The following is a 17,348-nucleotide window of genomic DNA, read 5'->3' on the forward strand; positions in this document are numbered from 1 at the left end:
GGGCCACATCAGCCTCATGATTGCCTTCAAAGGGCTGAAATAATTTTAGGACCCTATAAATGTAACTACTCCTTAACTGTTAAGGAGTTGAAATAACATTCGGCCCTTTGTAGGCAACCGAGAGGCTGATGTGGCCCCTGGTGAAAATGAGTTTGATACCCCTGCCTTAGTCATTCCTCAGCATTAAACCTTTAAGACCATTTGCAGCATATAATCATGGACACCTGAGGACCCAGGCACTCCCCACCACCCCAAGAGAACTTCAGCATGGAAATAAGCCTAGGAACATGCAGGCACATAGTCTATGGCTTCCCAGCCTCCCAAAGAGAGTGAGTGGCGCTGGGGGAGCAGAAAGGGAAAGTTGGTAAAAAGCAGCTTTACCTTTTTGCTTAGAGACTTTTCTCACAGTCATTGCAGCCTGTCTCTTCTGGTTTTCAGAAATTTCAAAGCCTGTAAACATAAAAACACATGATTAGGTTAAGAGAAACATATACCTTTCTTAAATGTCTAAATTAGTACATTTCTGGAAGAGTATTTCTGGCAAGATATATCAAAAGCCTTGAGCCTGGCTGGCATAGCTCAGTAGATTGAGTGTGGGCTTGTAAACCAAAGAATCACGGTTCCATTCCCAGTCAGAGCACATGCCTGGGTTGCAAGCCAGTTCCCAGTGGGGAACACATGAGAGGCAATCATACATTGATGTTTCTCTCCCTCCCTTCACCTCTAAAGATAAATAAATAAAAATCTTTTTTTAAAAAAGCCTTGAAAACTAAAAAAGGAAAGTCGTCAGAAACTTGAACAAAAACTTAGCTACTGAGATGCATTTCACAGTACAAAGGGGGGAAAAAGATTGTGAGTTAAGAGACTATTAAATGGAGAATGGTTGAATAAAATATGGTGTGACGTGGAAACAAATATTTCACATCCCAAAGCAAAAATATAAGTAAAAGTTTGAAAAAGTCAAAGGATAACAGATTACAAAAGAAAATGTACATAGGTATAAGAAAAGTTTCAGAAGAAAAAATCACATGGCAAAAAGTAATTAATGAAATAACAGAAAGGTTGGTGTAACTGCTTTGCCCATTTTTTACTGAGCTATTTGATTTTTTGCTACTGAGTTGTAGGAGCTCCTTATATGATTTGGAAATTAACCTCTTATCAGATATATGATTTGAAATATTTTCTCCCATTCAATAGGTTGCCCTTTCATTCTATTGATATTTCCTTTCCTGTGCAGAGGTATTTAAGTTTTATCTAATCCTACTTGTCTACTTTTGCTTTGTTGCCTAGGTTTTTGGTATCACATTCAAGAAATCATTACCAAGATCTAAGTCAAAAAGATTTTACCATGATTTTTCATGTTGATATTCACTATTCCCAGCACCATTTTTTAAAGAAACCATCCTTTACTAATTTCATATTCTTGGTACCCTTGTTGAAGACATGTTGACCTATATGTGTGAGTTTATTTCTGGGCTTTCTCTCCTATTTCCTTGGTTTAGATGTCTGTCTTTATGGTATACCATACCTTTTTAACTACTGTAGCTTTGGAATATATTTTGAAACAGGAAGCGTGATACCTGTTCTTCTCTCTTAGATATCTTTAGCTATTATGAGTCTTTTTTGGTTCTACATGAGTTTTACCATTGTTTTTTCTATTTCTATAAAAGTATCTTTGGATCTAGAGGGTATTATGCTAAGTGAAACAAATCAGATAAAGAAAGAAATATACCACACAATTCCAATTACATATGAAATCTAAAGAGAAAAAAACAAAACAAAATAGAAATAGACTCATAGATACAGAGAACAAACTGATGGTTGCCAAAGGGAAGGGAGTCTGGGGGCCTTGGTGAAAAAGGTGAAGGGATTAAGAAGTACAGATTGGGCTCTGACTGCTGTGACTCAGTGGATTGAGCACCAGCCTGAGGACAGAAGGGTCACTAGTTTGATTCCCAGTCAGGGCGCAGGCCTGGGTTGTGGGCCAGGTCCCTGGTTGGGGACGCACAAGAGGCAGCTGATTGATGTTTCCCTCGCACATAGATGTTTCTCTCTCTCTCTCTCCCTGCCCCCTTCCCATCTCACTTAAAAAACAACAATAACAACAACAACAGCAACAAAAACAAAACAAATAAAGTCTTTTTTAAAATGTACAAATTGGCCCTGGCTGGTGTAGCTCAGTGGATTGAGTGCGGGCCTGCGAACCAAACAACGTGGTTTGATTCCCAGTCGGGGCACATGCCTGGGTTGCAGGCCAGTTCCCAGCAGGGGATGCATGAGAGGCAACCATACATTGATACTTCCCTCCCTCTCTCCTTCCCTTCCCCTCTAAAGATAAATAAATAAAATGTTTTTTTTAAGTACAAATTGGTAAAGGGAATGTTATTCGATATGTTCAGTGACCACAAATGTCTTACAGGCATCTTAGCCCTCACCAAAACTGGGTAAAAGAATCCAGTAAGTCCTACAGCCCATACCCTTGAGAAAGAAGCATACAGTTTATGATTAAAAACAGGTGCTATGTGTTGGTCCTCATCAGAGGCTTCTGTCACTAGACTGACTGGAGAGTTAGCTGAATATAATAAGATCACTATAATATTACCAAACCTGCACTGACTCACCTTTTCAAAGATGCTGCCATCTATTTTAGAATAGAACTGAGACTGTACTGAGATTACAGAATAGGCTGTGTGAGTGCTTTTGCGTTGGTTTGCTAATTAGTGTTTGTATGTTTGAGAGAACTGAGTCTGAGGTTTGCTTTCAGTGTAACAGTTTTATCTAGCAATGAGACTGCAGAGTAAGCCGACCTGCAAGTCACCTAACCCTGACTGATGGAAACTACTGGTATCTATCAATAAGTACCTAACAATAGGGAACCAACAGAGTGGATTAAGTTGGTTTGCAATAGAACTCATCCTTCTGCCTCTAGAAAAATAAAAATTATTTCAAATCCTCTATGAGCTTTATATTCTTCTTTCTCTTCTCAGGTCACTTACCAATTTTTTCATCTTCCTGTACCATCTTCCTCTCTTCTCTGAAAGCCCTGAGCCAGCGTATCTTCTCCTCCAGCTTCTTGGCAAAGAACAGGTGTACCTCTTCAGTCTCCTTGTTGTGAAGCTTAAAAGCGTTCTTCATGCTGACATTAAAGTCATCGTCTCGGCCATCGTCGATGTCAACTACCTCATATTTATCCATGTCAATGCGGCCTTTGTAGTATAGGATGTCTCTCCGAATCAGGTCCTAGGGGAGAAGGAAGAGAAGGCTTTTGTGAAAGGTACACGGAGAGAGGGTCCCAGGAGAGGTAGCACTTAGACACATCAGGCTGGATGCTAATGGTACCACTGTTTTGGACAACCAATGGGGGCTGGTTTTGTCAAAACCTGGGCAGGTTAACTTAGCAGTATGACACTGACAGGTTGGCTAACCAGATGTTCTTAGGCAAAGTCTCTGTCCTACGTCCTCAGACCCCAGCATCAGTCCTCACACACAGTTGCAAGTCTGCTGATGGGAAGCAGGAAGCATTAAAGCACACAGGCAGTACTAGCAAAGGCTTTTCCTATTCCAAATATTTGCAAGCCTTTCAGAGGTGCAATATGAGCTGGTTAGTTGTTATCATTGTTGTCTTGGTCCTGAGTGCGCAGAAGTGGATTCATCCTAACTCTCAGTCCAAGAGAAACTCATCATTTGTCCATGAATGATATTCTTATTTCTATATATGTATTTGCTTAATTACTTGTAATACTGTATTAAGTTTTAGGGAACCCGTCACCAATCCAAAAGCTATGATGCCAAGGCAACCTCCATCTCAAATCCTATGCTCATCGTTCCCTTGATTTTATTTCTATATAGTTTATCTCATCTATACCCATTCCATTTATATAAGGTTTCAAAACAAAAAGTCAACACAGAAGGTTTCAGGATACATACCTATGTACAAAAACTATATAAAATACAACAATAATGGATGGGAAATCCAAGACAGTAGAAAGAGGAGAACAGGGAGAGGTGAGGAAGGGAAGGAAGAAGCGGAGAAGGAGAGGAGGAAGGCCATAAAAAAATTTCTTATACTGGATAGTAAGTCCATGGGTGCACACTATATTATTTGTGTAGGTGTTTGAATGTCAAATATTTCTTAAGTTAAAAAAAGAAACATAAAGGGACAGATGAAACGACCTGTTGGCCTATAATGCAAGGTCTGATGAGGGTCTCTCCGAGGGGCCTTTCAGTCCCTCTTCCTTTCAGCACTGTCCTAAGCTTCCCCTGAGGGCACATCTAATGCTGGGACACGTGATGTGGCTGAGTCTGGCCAAATAGGACCCCAGGGAACCCTGTCCTGACAGATGTCCTCTGTTAGGGGCAAGGGCCCTTTCTGGCCAATTCTCCCCCCTGTGTGCTTATCCTTAGAAATTCAGACAGCCCCTTTCCCAATCCTAAGTCTTCACACTGCATGGTGAACTGGGCTTTCCAGGACGGCTGGGGAAGGCTGTCCTTAAGGACTCCCAACATAGCTCTGTCAATCTAGAAGCATCGGGCTGGAAAATACAGATGTGGTTGAATTGCTTTGCAAAAAATAACCATCGCATTGTTCTGTTTGCTCCAATAATGATCATTCACAGAAATAGGCTGTGAGTACAGATGGGTTCTGATCTGTCGGGTGCCCCTGACATCAAGTTCACAGAAGAGGAAGAGGTCAGCTGCACAGCGTGGGCCAACGTGGCTTCAAGCCTATTTCACAGCCTCGATTCCTTCTACCAGGCTCAGAGTGGACAGGCTCAGTCTGGCTAAAAGAACAGGGTGGCTGCCATGTTCTGGCTTCCACATCCTCAGGAACACTTTGGGAGAAATCTGGATTAAAAGTGGACCCTGTCAGGCAAACCTCACTACAAAAACAGGACAAGGTGAGAATGAATCTGTGGAACCTAGTTTGATCTTGTGCAGGCTGGAAACCTGCCTTAAAAAATGTAATACAAACACACATAGACCTAGGAATCCAGGTCTGCACCACACAGGTGAGCGCCCACCACGCTTGAACACAGCCAGCCTCCACCATCCGCCCTTCCTAACTTCAGCCTACAGCTGCCTTTTCCTCTGAGTTGGTGCGTCATAATCATCGTCAGCCTTCAAAACCTTTACTGGTTTCCAAAAATGGAAAGGATGAACACGATCTTCAAGCTAAATTAAATGCATCAACTGAACCTCCTATTGTGGTTGAGGGTTGTTTTTTTGTTTTTTGTTTTTTTTTATTTAAGGATAACAAGCAACTAGAGACAGTTCTGCCTCTGCAGCAGGGGAAGAGGGCTAGAGAGATGCGTCATTAAAATTCTCCCTTTGCCGGCTCTTTCTGACTCCCCAGAGGATTGAATATGAGTTTGCAGGCACAGGCTTAGTCATAAAGCCAAGTATAATGATGTGATAGAAATGATTAAGAATGATCCACTGTTCAGAAAATCCAATCAGAAAGGGTAGGTAAGGCCACAAAGCAGTAGGAAACAGTGGAAGGAGTGAGTTAGGGTCCAAAGCCCTGAGTTTTGAGACCTAGCTGCTCAACCTACTAGCTGTAGGGCCTTAGACAAGCAAGCCACTTAACCTCTCTGAGCCTCAGTGTTCTTGTTTATGAAACTAGGATGATCATCCTTACCCTGCAAAATGGTTGTAAAGCTCAAATCTAAACATGCAGCTAGCAGGGCATGAGGCCAGCACCTCATAAACAGGGTGCTGAGCTGTCCTGCTCCCAGACCAATGTGTGGTGCCGTTCTAAAACCCCTTCAATAAACCCCCAAATCCCAATGCCTTCTTTAGTTCATGTGAACTTTCAAAGTAAGTTAAATATTGACTGAAAATAAATCAAAGCAAAGTTGACTCTGAACATTTCAAAGTTTACGTAGCTACTGCACTATCCCTAGAAATCTCACACACCCTCTTAGGGAGGGAGTGTGGGTGGTGGTGGCGGTGGCCAGTGGTTTGCCACCCGCTCACCCAAATCAGATCCATACTTGGGCTCACACTAACGTGTCCTCCCTGCCCCAACAATGCCTCCTATTCAATACTTCTAGGCTTCAAGGTCAAACTCACACATTCCTTCTCCCTAAAGAAGCCTTCCCTGACTACATCCCCTAGCTCCTTACTCTGGTCTCCCTTTTTTGAATGCTAGCAGACTGTGCACCCTCATGCAGTTGACACTCTGCTACCACACTGGTGAGCTGCATGTATTCTGTCTCACAGCTTTTAGCTCTGCCTGTCCATGTAAGCTGTGCCAAGCACAGTGCCTTCCTCACTCTTGCCTCACTCAGAGGTCATCCAGGGAAGCACAGCTGACAAAGCCTCCAAGGTTTCTCTGCTCAGCTTCTGCTCACAGCAAGGAGACAAACCTCTCTGCACCCTGCTCACCTGCAGTCCTGTTGGGACCGGGCCACTCCCATGCCACCTGTTAATGGTGGAATGAGTGCTTCCACTGCAATGTGGTGAATAGGTGCTCACCACAGATGCTATCCGGGTTGCCACCAAGTTCCCGGCCTAAGTGGGGTTGTTTGTAATAATACGCCAGCCCCCCTGACATTCCCTCTCACTAACCTGAGATGGAAGATACGAAGAAAGCTAGCACTTCTCCAGGAGTGCCCTGGCAGTCTGCACACAGGCATCCTGGCCCTAGCCATGGCTCCAGTGACACACCTGCCCCCATCCCTGACATTACATAATTGAAACGGCTGCGAGCTGTTTGAATTTGGACTCACTGGGTTTTCATGGCATTTAGTAAGATACCGTGGGACATTTTGTACAAATGGCAGATGCTGCAATCTGGGGTATGCAACTGTTCTGGATTGCAGTCTGCCTTGCTTGTCAATGAAGTCCTCCTAACCCTTTTGCAGGGAGTCCATGTAACTACCCCTGGCCTGGGTCAGCCTGGTTTTCTCTCCCAATCCCAGGGAAGGCACATGGGGCTGAGACTGGATTTTTCCTTCTCATTGTTTTATTCCAGTATCTAGTGTGCATACTTATTTTTTTAAAGATTGTATTTATTTTAGAGAGAGGGGAAGGGAAGGAAAAAGAGAGGGAGAGAAGTATCAATGTGTGGTTGCTTCTCCCACACCCCTGCAGGGGACCTGGCCTGCAACCCAGGTGTGTGCCCTGACTGAGAATGGAATCGGTGACCCTGTGACCTGTGCTCAATCCACTGAGCCATACCAGCCAGGGCTAGAGTGCATACTTATTAATAACAGAATAATAATAACAACAATGTAACAGTGAACACTTAACAGCACAAATTGTGTGCCCAACACTATTCTAAATGCTTTGCACTATTCTCCAGCTTTATTGAGGTATATATTTAAGGTATACAATGTGATGTTTTGATATACATATACAATGTGAAATAATCACCGCAGTCAAACTAATTTAAATATCCATCACCTTTTTTGTGATGAGGAAACTTAAGATCTCCTCTCTTAGCAAATTTTAAGAATACAACAAAGTAGCCCTGGCTGGTGTAGCTCAGTGGATTGAGCGCGGGCCTGCGAAGCAGACAATCGCGGTTCGATTCCCAGTCAGGGCACATGCCAGGGTTGCAGGCAGGTTCCCTGCAGGCCAGTTCCCAGCAGGGGACGCACGAAAGGCAACCATACATTGATGTTTCTCTCCCTCTCTCCTTCCCTTCCCCTCTAAAGATAAATAAAGAAAATCTTTTAAAAAAAAAGAATACAACAAAGTATCACTAGATACAATCACCATGCTGGTACACTCGCTCTCCAGAACTTACTCATCCTGCCTAACAGAAAGTTTTCACCCTTTGACCAACATCGCCCTATTTCCTCCACCCCCACCAGCCCATTAACAACCACTCCACTTTCTTTCTTTATGAGTTCAACTGTTTTAAATTCCACATATGACTGAGATCATATGGTATTTGTCTCTGTCTGTCTTATTTTATTGGGGCTCATCCATATTGTTGCAAATGGCAAGAGTTCCTTCTATTTTAAGGCTCAACAATATTCCATTATGCGTGTATCACATTTTCTTTATGCATTCCTTGATAGCTAAATGCTTTGCATTTCATAACTTAAAGGATCCTCACAACAGTTCTACGAGGAATGTACTGTTACAACCCCTTTTATGAGGCACCGTAGACATAGAGCAGTTAAGAAACTTGTCCAGGGATAAAAAATACTAAACTTTCTTCCCACCCTTCCCCTCTCTGTAAAAATAAATAAAATCTTTAAAAAAATACTAAATGGCAGAGCTGGGCGTTGGATCCAGGCTATGTGACTCTAGAATCTATCCTTGTCAAACCCATATACTGCCTCCCAATGAAAATTTGCTGAATAAATGATTAGAAACACTAAACATGCAGGAATCATATCAATGGCTGACATTTACTAAGTACTTACTATGTTCCAGGCACTGCAACTATATTGTCTCAGTTAACATTCTTGACTTCCCTTGCACATGGACATGACGATGATTCTCGTTTTGCAAATGAAGGAATGAATAGTAGGCACAGAGAATTTGTCCCAGGTCAAGCAGCTCACAGGAAAAAAGAAACTGGTGCCTTCCTGTTTAGTCCTAGAAGCCAGGCTCTTAAGACTGTACACCTACCTGCTTCCCACTAACTCAGGTGGTTCTTCTATAAAAGGCTCCTGAGAAAAATTCTATCATTAATCTGATTTTACACTGAGGAAAAATAAATGTTTAAAGTTAAAAAACTGGTCCTGGCTGGTGTGGCTGAGTGGACTGAGCATTGGCCTACAGACCAAAGGGTCACCGGTTCAATTCCCAGTCAGGACAACTGCTTGGGTTGCAGGTCAGGTCCCCAGTACGGGGCTTGCAAGAGACAACCACACATTGATGTTTCTCTCCCTCCCTTCTTGTCTAAAATAAATAAAAAATCTTTTTAAAAATAAATAAAGTTGAAGAACTGACCAAGCTTAGACAAATTCTACTGTAAGAGACAGTAGAATCTAGGACCCAGGTGTTCCTGTTTCAAAGCCTCATCTTCTTCCTGCTCTATCCCCATCTCTGTTGCTATTTTTGCATTTCTAGTTGTTCCAAATGGCTTAACCTCCGAGTCCAGCCAATTAGTGCAAGAAGAAATGGGCCAAATGCAGAAAGTTCCTTGAACAGAAGTCCTTTCTCTAGCATATCATTACACTCTGATTAGTTCTGATGCTCCCAGAATACAGTGAAAGCAACATAAACGCTGAGTAGTCCATTGCACAGGAGACAATAGAGCATGTCCAGATTGGCACCATGGCGGCCAGGAGATACTAGAAAAAGGTTGACTGGCGCAACTGCAGGGCTCTCGACAGGCACACTAGTGGATGGCATGACTGAGGAGAGGAGAAAGAACTCTCCTCCCATGTCCAGTAAAAAGTGAAAGGGAACATATGAAAAAAAAGTGGGGAAGAAAATCCCCCAAAACAACAAAATAATTTCCAGTGTAATCATCTCGGAAACAAAAAATATACATCTGCATAACTAAAAAAGCTCAGCAATGAGATGAAGAGGACCAGTGCCAGCCATCATAGAGGACAAGAAGAAAGACAACAGAGTCTTATCTAGACTGTTCCAAAGAAAAGAGGGTGGGCTCTGGCTGGTGTGGTTCAGTGGATTAAGTGCTGGCCTGCAAACCAAAAGGTCGCCAGTTCAATTCCCAGTCAGGGCACATGCCTGGGTTGCAGGCCAGGTCCCCAATAGGTGGCTTGCAAGAGGCAACCATACATTGACATTTTTCTCTCTCTCTTTCTCCCTCCCTTCTCCTCTCTAAAAATAAATAAATATAAAATGTTTTTAAGAAAAGAAAAGAGGGAGGACAGAGAAATTTAAATAAGGGATCCCATAGTAAGAAGCCAGTAGTATCTTCACATCTACTATAATGGCCACTTAATAAACATATATAAATGCATATATGTGTGTATGTATACATACACACTCTAAATCAAGCTGTATATTTTTAAGTGGCTCACGCAACCCCAATTTCCAATGTACAAAATAGGAAAGTTTTTTCATAATAATATACAAAATGAGGAAATTTTGCATACATGGGGAAGTTTTTGCAATGAATCTTAGGAATTAACTCTCAAAACTCTTGTCTCCTGATTTGATAGAAGTCATAGGAATAGTTGGGGGGAGCTAAGAAGAGGCCTGTGTGTTTGGCCAAGTTCTAGAATCATGGAAGTTCTTCCAGAGTCAGCTCCAGATGAAGGGAGTTATTGTACCCATGCACTAACCAGCTAGTGATTTCAGAGCTGGCATTCTAAGCTTATCCCCAACACTGAGGCACTTGGACTCAAAACCCAATCTCTTCTCCCAATCCACTGTCAAAGGCACATGGACAAAGATTTAATGCAAGATGTGCCACACAGAGAGAACAGGGTGTTTAAAAGCACATGTGTGGTTCATGTCTCAGGCTGGAAAGAAAATAACAACATTAAACTAGGTGTTTCGAGACTCACCACTCTTCCTTAGACACATTTACCACTGGATGAGGACAAGAACAAAGGTACTGGATGATGAAGTGAGAGCCAAGGGTAGGAAAACACATTTACAAGTCACTCTAAGCATTCTTTGGGTTTTTTTTCCCTCCTCTTTTCCTTTTCCAGGTCCCAAACTCTTTCCAACCACTCTCTGGAACCAAAAGGGGTCTGAATCTTATGCAGAGGGAGGACGCAAGGGCAACAGGATGCTGTTGGGCTGTCTCAGTCTGAGCACATATATGCCATCCTCCTGCCTCCCAAGGATAAGAGACCAAGGAAACAATGCTTACACTGAGTCAGCCAGAGGTCAGCGACAAGAGAACGGCCCCCCTTGAAATGCACCACAGAGAGTGGAGAGTGGAGAAGAACACAGTTGAGACTTACAGGGAAGTGATATAACTTGTGTAGAAAATGGGTAAGGACCCAGGAAATTCTTGTACCATAAAAGTACATACCTGCCAGGAAAAGGTAGGCGAGCCCTCATTGGTTCCTGGGGCCATGAGAGGCCAGGTGGCTAGAGCCATTAAAGTAAAAACTGGGGGGAGTGCTCAGGGAAGCCACTATTTACCAACTGGGATAGAAATATTGAAATGTTTCTGTGTGGAAGACAGTGAGAAGGATCACCACATGAAGCAGTGGGACAAAAACATACCAACTTCAGAGCTTCACTGCCCACAAGCCAGCTCTGTCCGTGATACTCATTGCCATACCAGTGATCCCGATATGAAATTGCTGCCAATCTCCAGTCTGTGTTTCACCCACCAGTTTTAGCCCACTTTCTTGAGAGCTGGGATGATGAAGGCGAGGTTGGTGCCCCTGGAAGTGCCCATATCCCTCAGGGAAGAAAGGGGTGGGGTTACCTTCTTGCAGAGGACCATCTGGTGGTCAAACAGGAAGAAGACCCGCTGCTGGTTGCGGCCATACGGCTGGTAGATCCAGGCCATCTCCCCGGTGTAGATCAGCTCTGAGCTCCTGTCTAGGATGTCCTCACCCTGGGGAAGACATGTGACAGTGAGAGGCAGCCAGGTAGGTGAGATGGACCCATCACCTGCCTGGAGGCACCTAGGGCTGGGCACAGTCTGGGGCAGGAGGAAAACAGAAAGGACTGCTGGGAAAGGAGGTATGAAGGCAGGGATGCCTGGGAATCCATGAAAGGCTCTATCAGCTGGAAAAACTCACACTTGTTTGCCCTGAGGATGAAAGAGCCCCAGGACCTTCTAGGAATGCGGTAGCCAGTTGTCCTCTGGCCTTAGGGGCACCAGCTGCCATGAGGTTCATTCTCTAATTCTCCCTATTTTTCTCTATAAATCTTACTCTCTGCCCCAGCATTTCCTCCCAGCTCCAGTTTTTTAGACTCTTTCCTGTACTCGAAGATAAGCCTGAACAAGTGGTAGAAGTCTGCTTCCTAGATGAAAAAATGGATGGGGAGAGCAAGGAGATGACGATAGAGGGAAAGAGAATGCACTCACCCCCTTAAAAGAGGGCTTTTTTTGTTCTCCTCTCAGTTCATTAAAATCTACTGATTAAATAGGCAAGTTCATGACCACATGCTCCTTTAGTTATTATACATAGGGCTGGAAACCACTTCTCCTCCTTGCTATGTAGAGTCACACACACACACAAAACACTAAGACACATGATTCCTAATTCATTCAGTTGTACAGGTTCTAAGGGCTCCTTCTTTATGGTAACTCTGTTAGGTCAGGGACATGTGGGATGTCTGTCAGCTGCCAAGTTCAACTTGGTACCTATTCTCAAGGACCTTACACCTTCCATGGAGGAGACCAGGACAGATGTGCTCAGATCTCCTGAACAGCAGGCAAACCACACCAAAGCCATGGGCACAGGTGGGTGTTCCTGGGCCTGTGTGAAAATGGAGACAGAAGGTAGTGGCCCAGGACTCAGGAGAATTAATACTCACTGAGCACCTATATTGGTCAGACATTGTGTTACATACTTCAACTCTATTTCTTCCGACCCTCACCATTGCTCTGGGAGACAGATATCCTTGCTCTCATTTTACAGTCTGACAAACAGAGAAGTCGAGTGATCAGCCAAGGCCACCCAGCCAGTTAGCTACAGACCCACAACCAAACCCCAACTGTGAGGCTCCAGAGAATGTGCTCCCTCTTGTCACTGCATGATGCTGTCTCTGGGCCAAAGATTACTGGAGGGTCGGTCCCTTCCTCTCTCTTGGACTCAGTTGTTTGAGCTGTTAAATGAGGTGCATGGGGATGATGTCTAAGTTCCTCGCCCTTATACTCTGATGCTAAGATCTGAGCCTCACACCCAAAAGCTTGAAGTCAAGGTTAGAAATGAGGGCTGCTGGCTTTGTGCAGTGGCAGTATCGTAACCAATGAGGTTTATCTGAGGCATGATTATTGCTAATAGAAATGGGGGCTGCTGTGTCACCCCAGAAATAATCACAGACAAACAGCCCAGGCAGGGCATTGAGCCAAAGAGAGGGGTAGCTGGAAATGATGCTCTCAAGCATATCCTTTTTTTTCCAGTCCTAAGGTACTAAAAGGAAAAGAAGAGCTCACTGGGAATATTTCTAATAGTACAACCTCTGAAAGAAAGCTCAGGGATACTACTGTGACTCCAGAATCCACCCCAGGGATACCTTAGAACTTAGTTAAACACTTCTCCTTGAGAGACCCACATACTAGCACAGAACCCCAGGAGGCCCAGGGCCAGGACAGGAAGTCCTCAGAGGGAGGGAGCTGTATAGGACTTTCTGCTGGAGGAATGGAAAGGTGAGACTGGTACCAGTCTGCCATGCCCCATCCTGAGGCACACCAGGAAAATGTGCCACTGTCCGTTTTGAATATGTATAAAGTGAAAGAAAGCTATAAAAAGGGGCCACTGCCATCTATACAAAGATGGCCAGGATTACTTTTAGATGCAACACTTGCTAAAAGGAGAAAGACTGGACTAGGGCTAAGACTACTTGTGGTCATCTGGTCCACCCACCGTACCTGGCAGGTCTAGCCCAATTCTATTCTAAGGATTTCTTGTCACATGTGACTCTACAAGCAAACAAAAACTTGGAAAAAATGCAGGCCCTATGCTCACCAAGCTGGCTGACAGGTGATGTTGGGCAACTCACATAGCCCCTCCATGCCTCAGTTTCCTCATTTTTAAAATGAGGATAATAGCGGTACGAACCTTATTTGGCTAATGTGAAGATTCTATAATTTAACATATATAAAGTGCTTAGGGTCTTGGCTGGTGTGGCTCAGTGAATGGAGAGCACTCAGCTGCAAACCAAAAGGTTGCTGGTTCGATTCCCAGTCAGGGCACATACCTGGGTTGTGGGCCAGGTCCCCATTATAGGGGGCATGCGAGAAGCAAGCTACAGATGTATCTCTAGCACATCAATGTTTCTCTCCCTCTCTTTAAAAATAAATAAATGAAATCGTTAAAGTGCTTAGGAAAGTACACATCACACTATAGCTCTACATAAGTAAAAATTGTTATCTTGACTATTACTGTGTGCCCTATGTTCTGCGTGGCAACCATGTTCCTATTCATCCTCACAGCAACACAATAGGAATATACTGTTGTTACTCCCAAAGCCAAGGTCAGAGAAATGGGAAGTAATTGTGCCAAAGTGGTTGAGTCCAGACTGGACTCTTTCAAAACCTACGTTCTAAATACCAAAGCACAATAGAATGACAATCCCTTGAGGGAGCGACCAGCTGCCTCGAAAATTTTCAGAGGTAAGAATCTCAGAAGGCTTGGGTTCTAGACCCACCGCTGCTACCAATTTACTCAGTGGCCATGGTGAGTACAATAGGTTAACCACTGTCAACCTGTTTCCTCATTGGGACAACAGGAATTATACAGTGCTTCCTGCTTGGCCCACCTTACGTGGCTGCTAGAAAGCATCCAATCAGTCCAGATGAAGGAAAAAGCCCTCTCAGAATCCAGAGCTCTCACCCTCTGCCTCTTCTGCGCTATTTGCACCACACGTGTTTGTTTGTTTCCTTTTTACCTTGTCCCCAAAAGTACAACTCTTGCCTGCTGACCCCTTGCCTATGGGCCTGCTGTTGCCTTCCACTCCTCCAGAACTTTTGCTCACACTGTTCCCTCTGCACAGAACATAGCACAGAACATAGCACAGAACATATCTGTCCCCTCTGAATGGGCAAGAGCAAAGGGCACATGTCACTCATCTCAACTCCTACCCTTCGAGACAGCATGGATGGAACTGGAAAGCATTATGCTAAGTGAAATAAGCCAGACAGTGAAAGACAAATACCATATGATTTCACCTATAAGTGGGACCTAATCAACAAAACAAACAAACAAGCAAAACAGAACCAGAGACATTGAAATGAAGAACAAACTGACAGTGACCAGAGGGGAGACAGAGGGCATAATGTGGGAAAGAATGGGAAGGGGAAAGTTAAGGAACAGGTAGAAAGGACCCATGGGCAAAGCCAAAGGCGGGGGTAGGATTGAGGGTGGGGATAGGTGGGGGAAAATGGAAACAACTGTATTCCAACAACAATAAATTTTAAAAATATACCCTAATGCCCAGCACCCCACTCTGATTACAGGTCGATCATCTCAGTTAAAGTTGCGGCCTCAGGAAATGCCATCCTTTTCATACAATTCATTTTCCATGCTGCCTACTGACAAGAGGGCAGAGAAGTAACAAATCCATCCACCTCCACATTTGATCTCCCGGTCCCAGGAGCCTGCCTCCTTAGCTTTTAAATAGATGCTCTTGCTGCCTCCGTCACGTTGTGGTTTTGTGTTTTCTCCAACTTCTCTGGATTAAATCATCTAATGGTAAACTGAAACAGGCCCTTGGGTATTACACAACCGGGCTGTGAGGGGAGGGGTCCATGAGGAGGAAATCACAACCACACGCGAGCAAGTTCCCAGACATGAGCTGCAAACTTGGGCTCCTGGTAAAAAAAAAAAAATCTCCAGGAAAAAAATGGATTAAAAAGAAGCTGTCAGCGGTATGTGCCTTCTCTCTTCCTTTCAAGAGGCTCTAATGAGTGTAAAGGGTGGCAAAGTGTCAGCTCAACCCAATGCCAGCATCAGAGAAATCCGAAATTGAAATTCCCCAGAAGCTGCAATCCTTGGGAACATATTCTTCTCCCTGCTGTTCTCCTAAGCTGCTCTAAGGTATTGATTATTGCTTAGAGGTTGGGGCTGTGTACAGTGGAATCGGGCTGTCAGGGATTATTTTTATAAGCAGATAAAAAAAACAAAAACCTAACAGAATTTGGTCTGCCAGTGTGGCAGGAATGCCGGTTGTGGCCTGAAGTGTGCAGGTAGACCTGGGAGACACACCAGGGTAAGGTGATCCCACCAAGAGGAAAAGAAGTCTGTGGGCTGGCCTGAGCCAGAGAAGCAGCTTTGCATTCTGCGTTTGGGAGTGAATTAGCATACAGCACTCCTCAGCCAAGTGTTCATCTGCTGGTGATGAAATTCCAGGGCTTGAAAGACATTTGAAAGGCTACTGAGTCAACCCAGTTGTTTCCTGGCAATATCCAAAGAGACGAACGTTTCTTTTCTTAATGAATCACTGCTGCAAGGATGTCCCTGACCTTCTTAGAAAGCTATTCAAGTACACAATGCCTCTCATTGGCAGGAAGTTTTGCCTTGGGTCTCATCTACATCCTTCTTGCTGCTCTTCAAATCTCATTCCTCTTCACCCATCCATGGCTCTGTGAAGTTCTAGCTAAGCTATTCGGACTCCCCAATACCCCTGTTGGTAAGGCTCCTACCTCCCAGTCCAGGACAGAGGCCTGCCACTGGGCGATCTTGTCGATATTCTCCAAACGCCGCTTGCGTTCATTGATCTGCTGAGTCACATTTCTCATGACAGCCAGAGCAGCTGCCACATACCTGTAGTCACTGTGAAGACACAAACATACAAGTTGAATGAGTCAATGTGCCAGAAAACCAACATGCTAGATGCCAACCCTAACATCTATTCTCCTATTCCTGCTTAGTGTAAGAGAGCCCTGGGTTTCAGATAGAAGCTGTGCCACATGAAGCAAAAGACTATATTTCCTTTCCTTTTTTGTAGCAAGCGGTGACTATGTGACTAAATTATGTCCAGTGATATGTAAACAAAAGTGTTGAGCAGAACTTTTGAGAAACATTTTTTGAGGTAAACAGCATACCCTTCTTTTAGCCCTTACTAAATCATGATGCTTGGAATGCAGATGCGATGGCTGAAGTTCCAGCAGCCATCTTGGACTATAACGACAAGGGCCATCCTCCTAGGAATAGGGTAACAGAAACTTGGAAAAACCTCAAGCTTCTGATAACCACGGATCCACCATGGCAGCTGGACTACCTCCCTGCAGACTTCTTTTTCACAAAAGAAAAAGACTCCTATTTTTTCTACACCATTATTTTGGCATCCTATCTGGTACAACCAGCCAAGGACTAAGAATGGAGGTTGGGTCCAGACAAATTTACCATCTCTCCCAGCACCTGTTTGTAGGGAACGCTGCTCCAGGTCACTGCGAAATACCATCCACACCTGCCCTCTTGTACAGTATACAGACAGGATGTGGCATAGCGGTTAGAACAGTCTGAAGCCAGACTCCTTGGGCTTAACCGCAGTTTTGCCACCAACTAGTCTCAGTCACCTTCTCAGTGACTCAGTTTCCCCAGTTTCCCATAACGTAGGAGAATCACAGTAGAATTGATAAAGGTTTTAACACCCAGGTTAAACTGTTTTACCCCCTAACCCCAGGTTGTTTTCTGCACACCTGCCAGACCTCAGTCCTCAAACAGTATTGCACTGGGTCGTCTCCAGTAACATGATGCTTACTGTACCTCCTAACCAGTTTATTTTGTCCCAAGACAACTCTGTTAAAAAATATGCTCCTTTCTCCTGAGCCT

General features: G+C 44.2%; 1 protein-coding gene and 1 pseudogene across 9 annotated transcripts in view; one reads left to right on the forward strand and one right to left on the reverse strand.

Annotated features, from left to right (window-relative positions):
* Positions 1-17,348, reverse strand: part of ARHGEF9 (Cdc42 guanine nucleotide exchange factor 9) — a 131,223-nt gene that overhangs the window by 17,768 nt on the left and 96,107 nt on the right. For all 9 annotated transcript variants that reach the window (XM_037135174.2, XM_037135177.2, XM_037135175.2 and 6 more), the window contains 4 exons: positions 16,217-16,346; positions 11,327-11,458; positions 2,997-3,240; positions 382-450 (listed from right to left, as the gene is read on the reverse strand). In XM_037135174.2, coding sequence (XP_036991069.1) covers positions 382-450; positions 2,997-3,240; positions 11,327-11,458; positions 16,217-16,346 — 575 coding nt within the window. The remainder of the gene's footprint in view (positions 1-381; positions 451-2,996; positions 3,241-11,326; positions 11,459-16,216; positions 16,347-17,348) is intronic.
* On the forward strand, positions 12,794-12,862 carry LOC119041783 (uncharacterized; annotated as a pseudogene).

Source organism: Artibeus jamaicensis, unplaced genomic scaffold, assembly GCF_021234435.1.
Source record: "Artibeus jamaicensis isolate MK-2021 breed Jamaican fruit bat unplaced genomic scaffold, CSHL_Jam_final contig_457, whole genome shotgun sequence".
Taxonomy (NCBI): domain Eukaryota; kingdom Metazoa; phylum Chordata; class Mammalia; order Chiroptera; family Phyllostomidae; genus Artibeus; species Artibeus jamaicensis.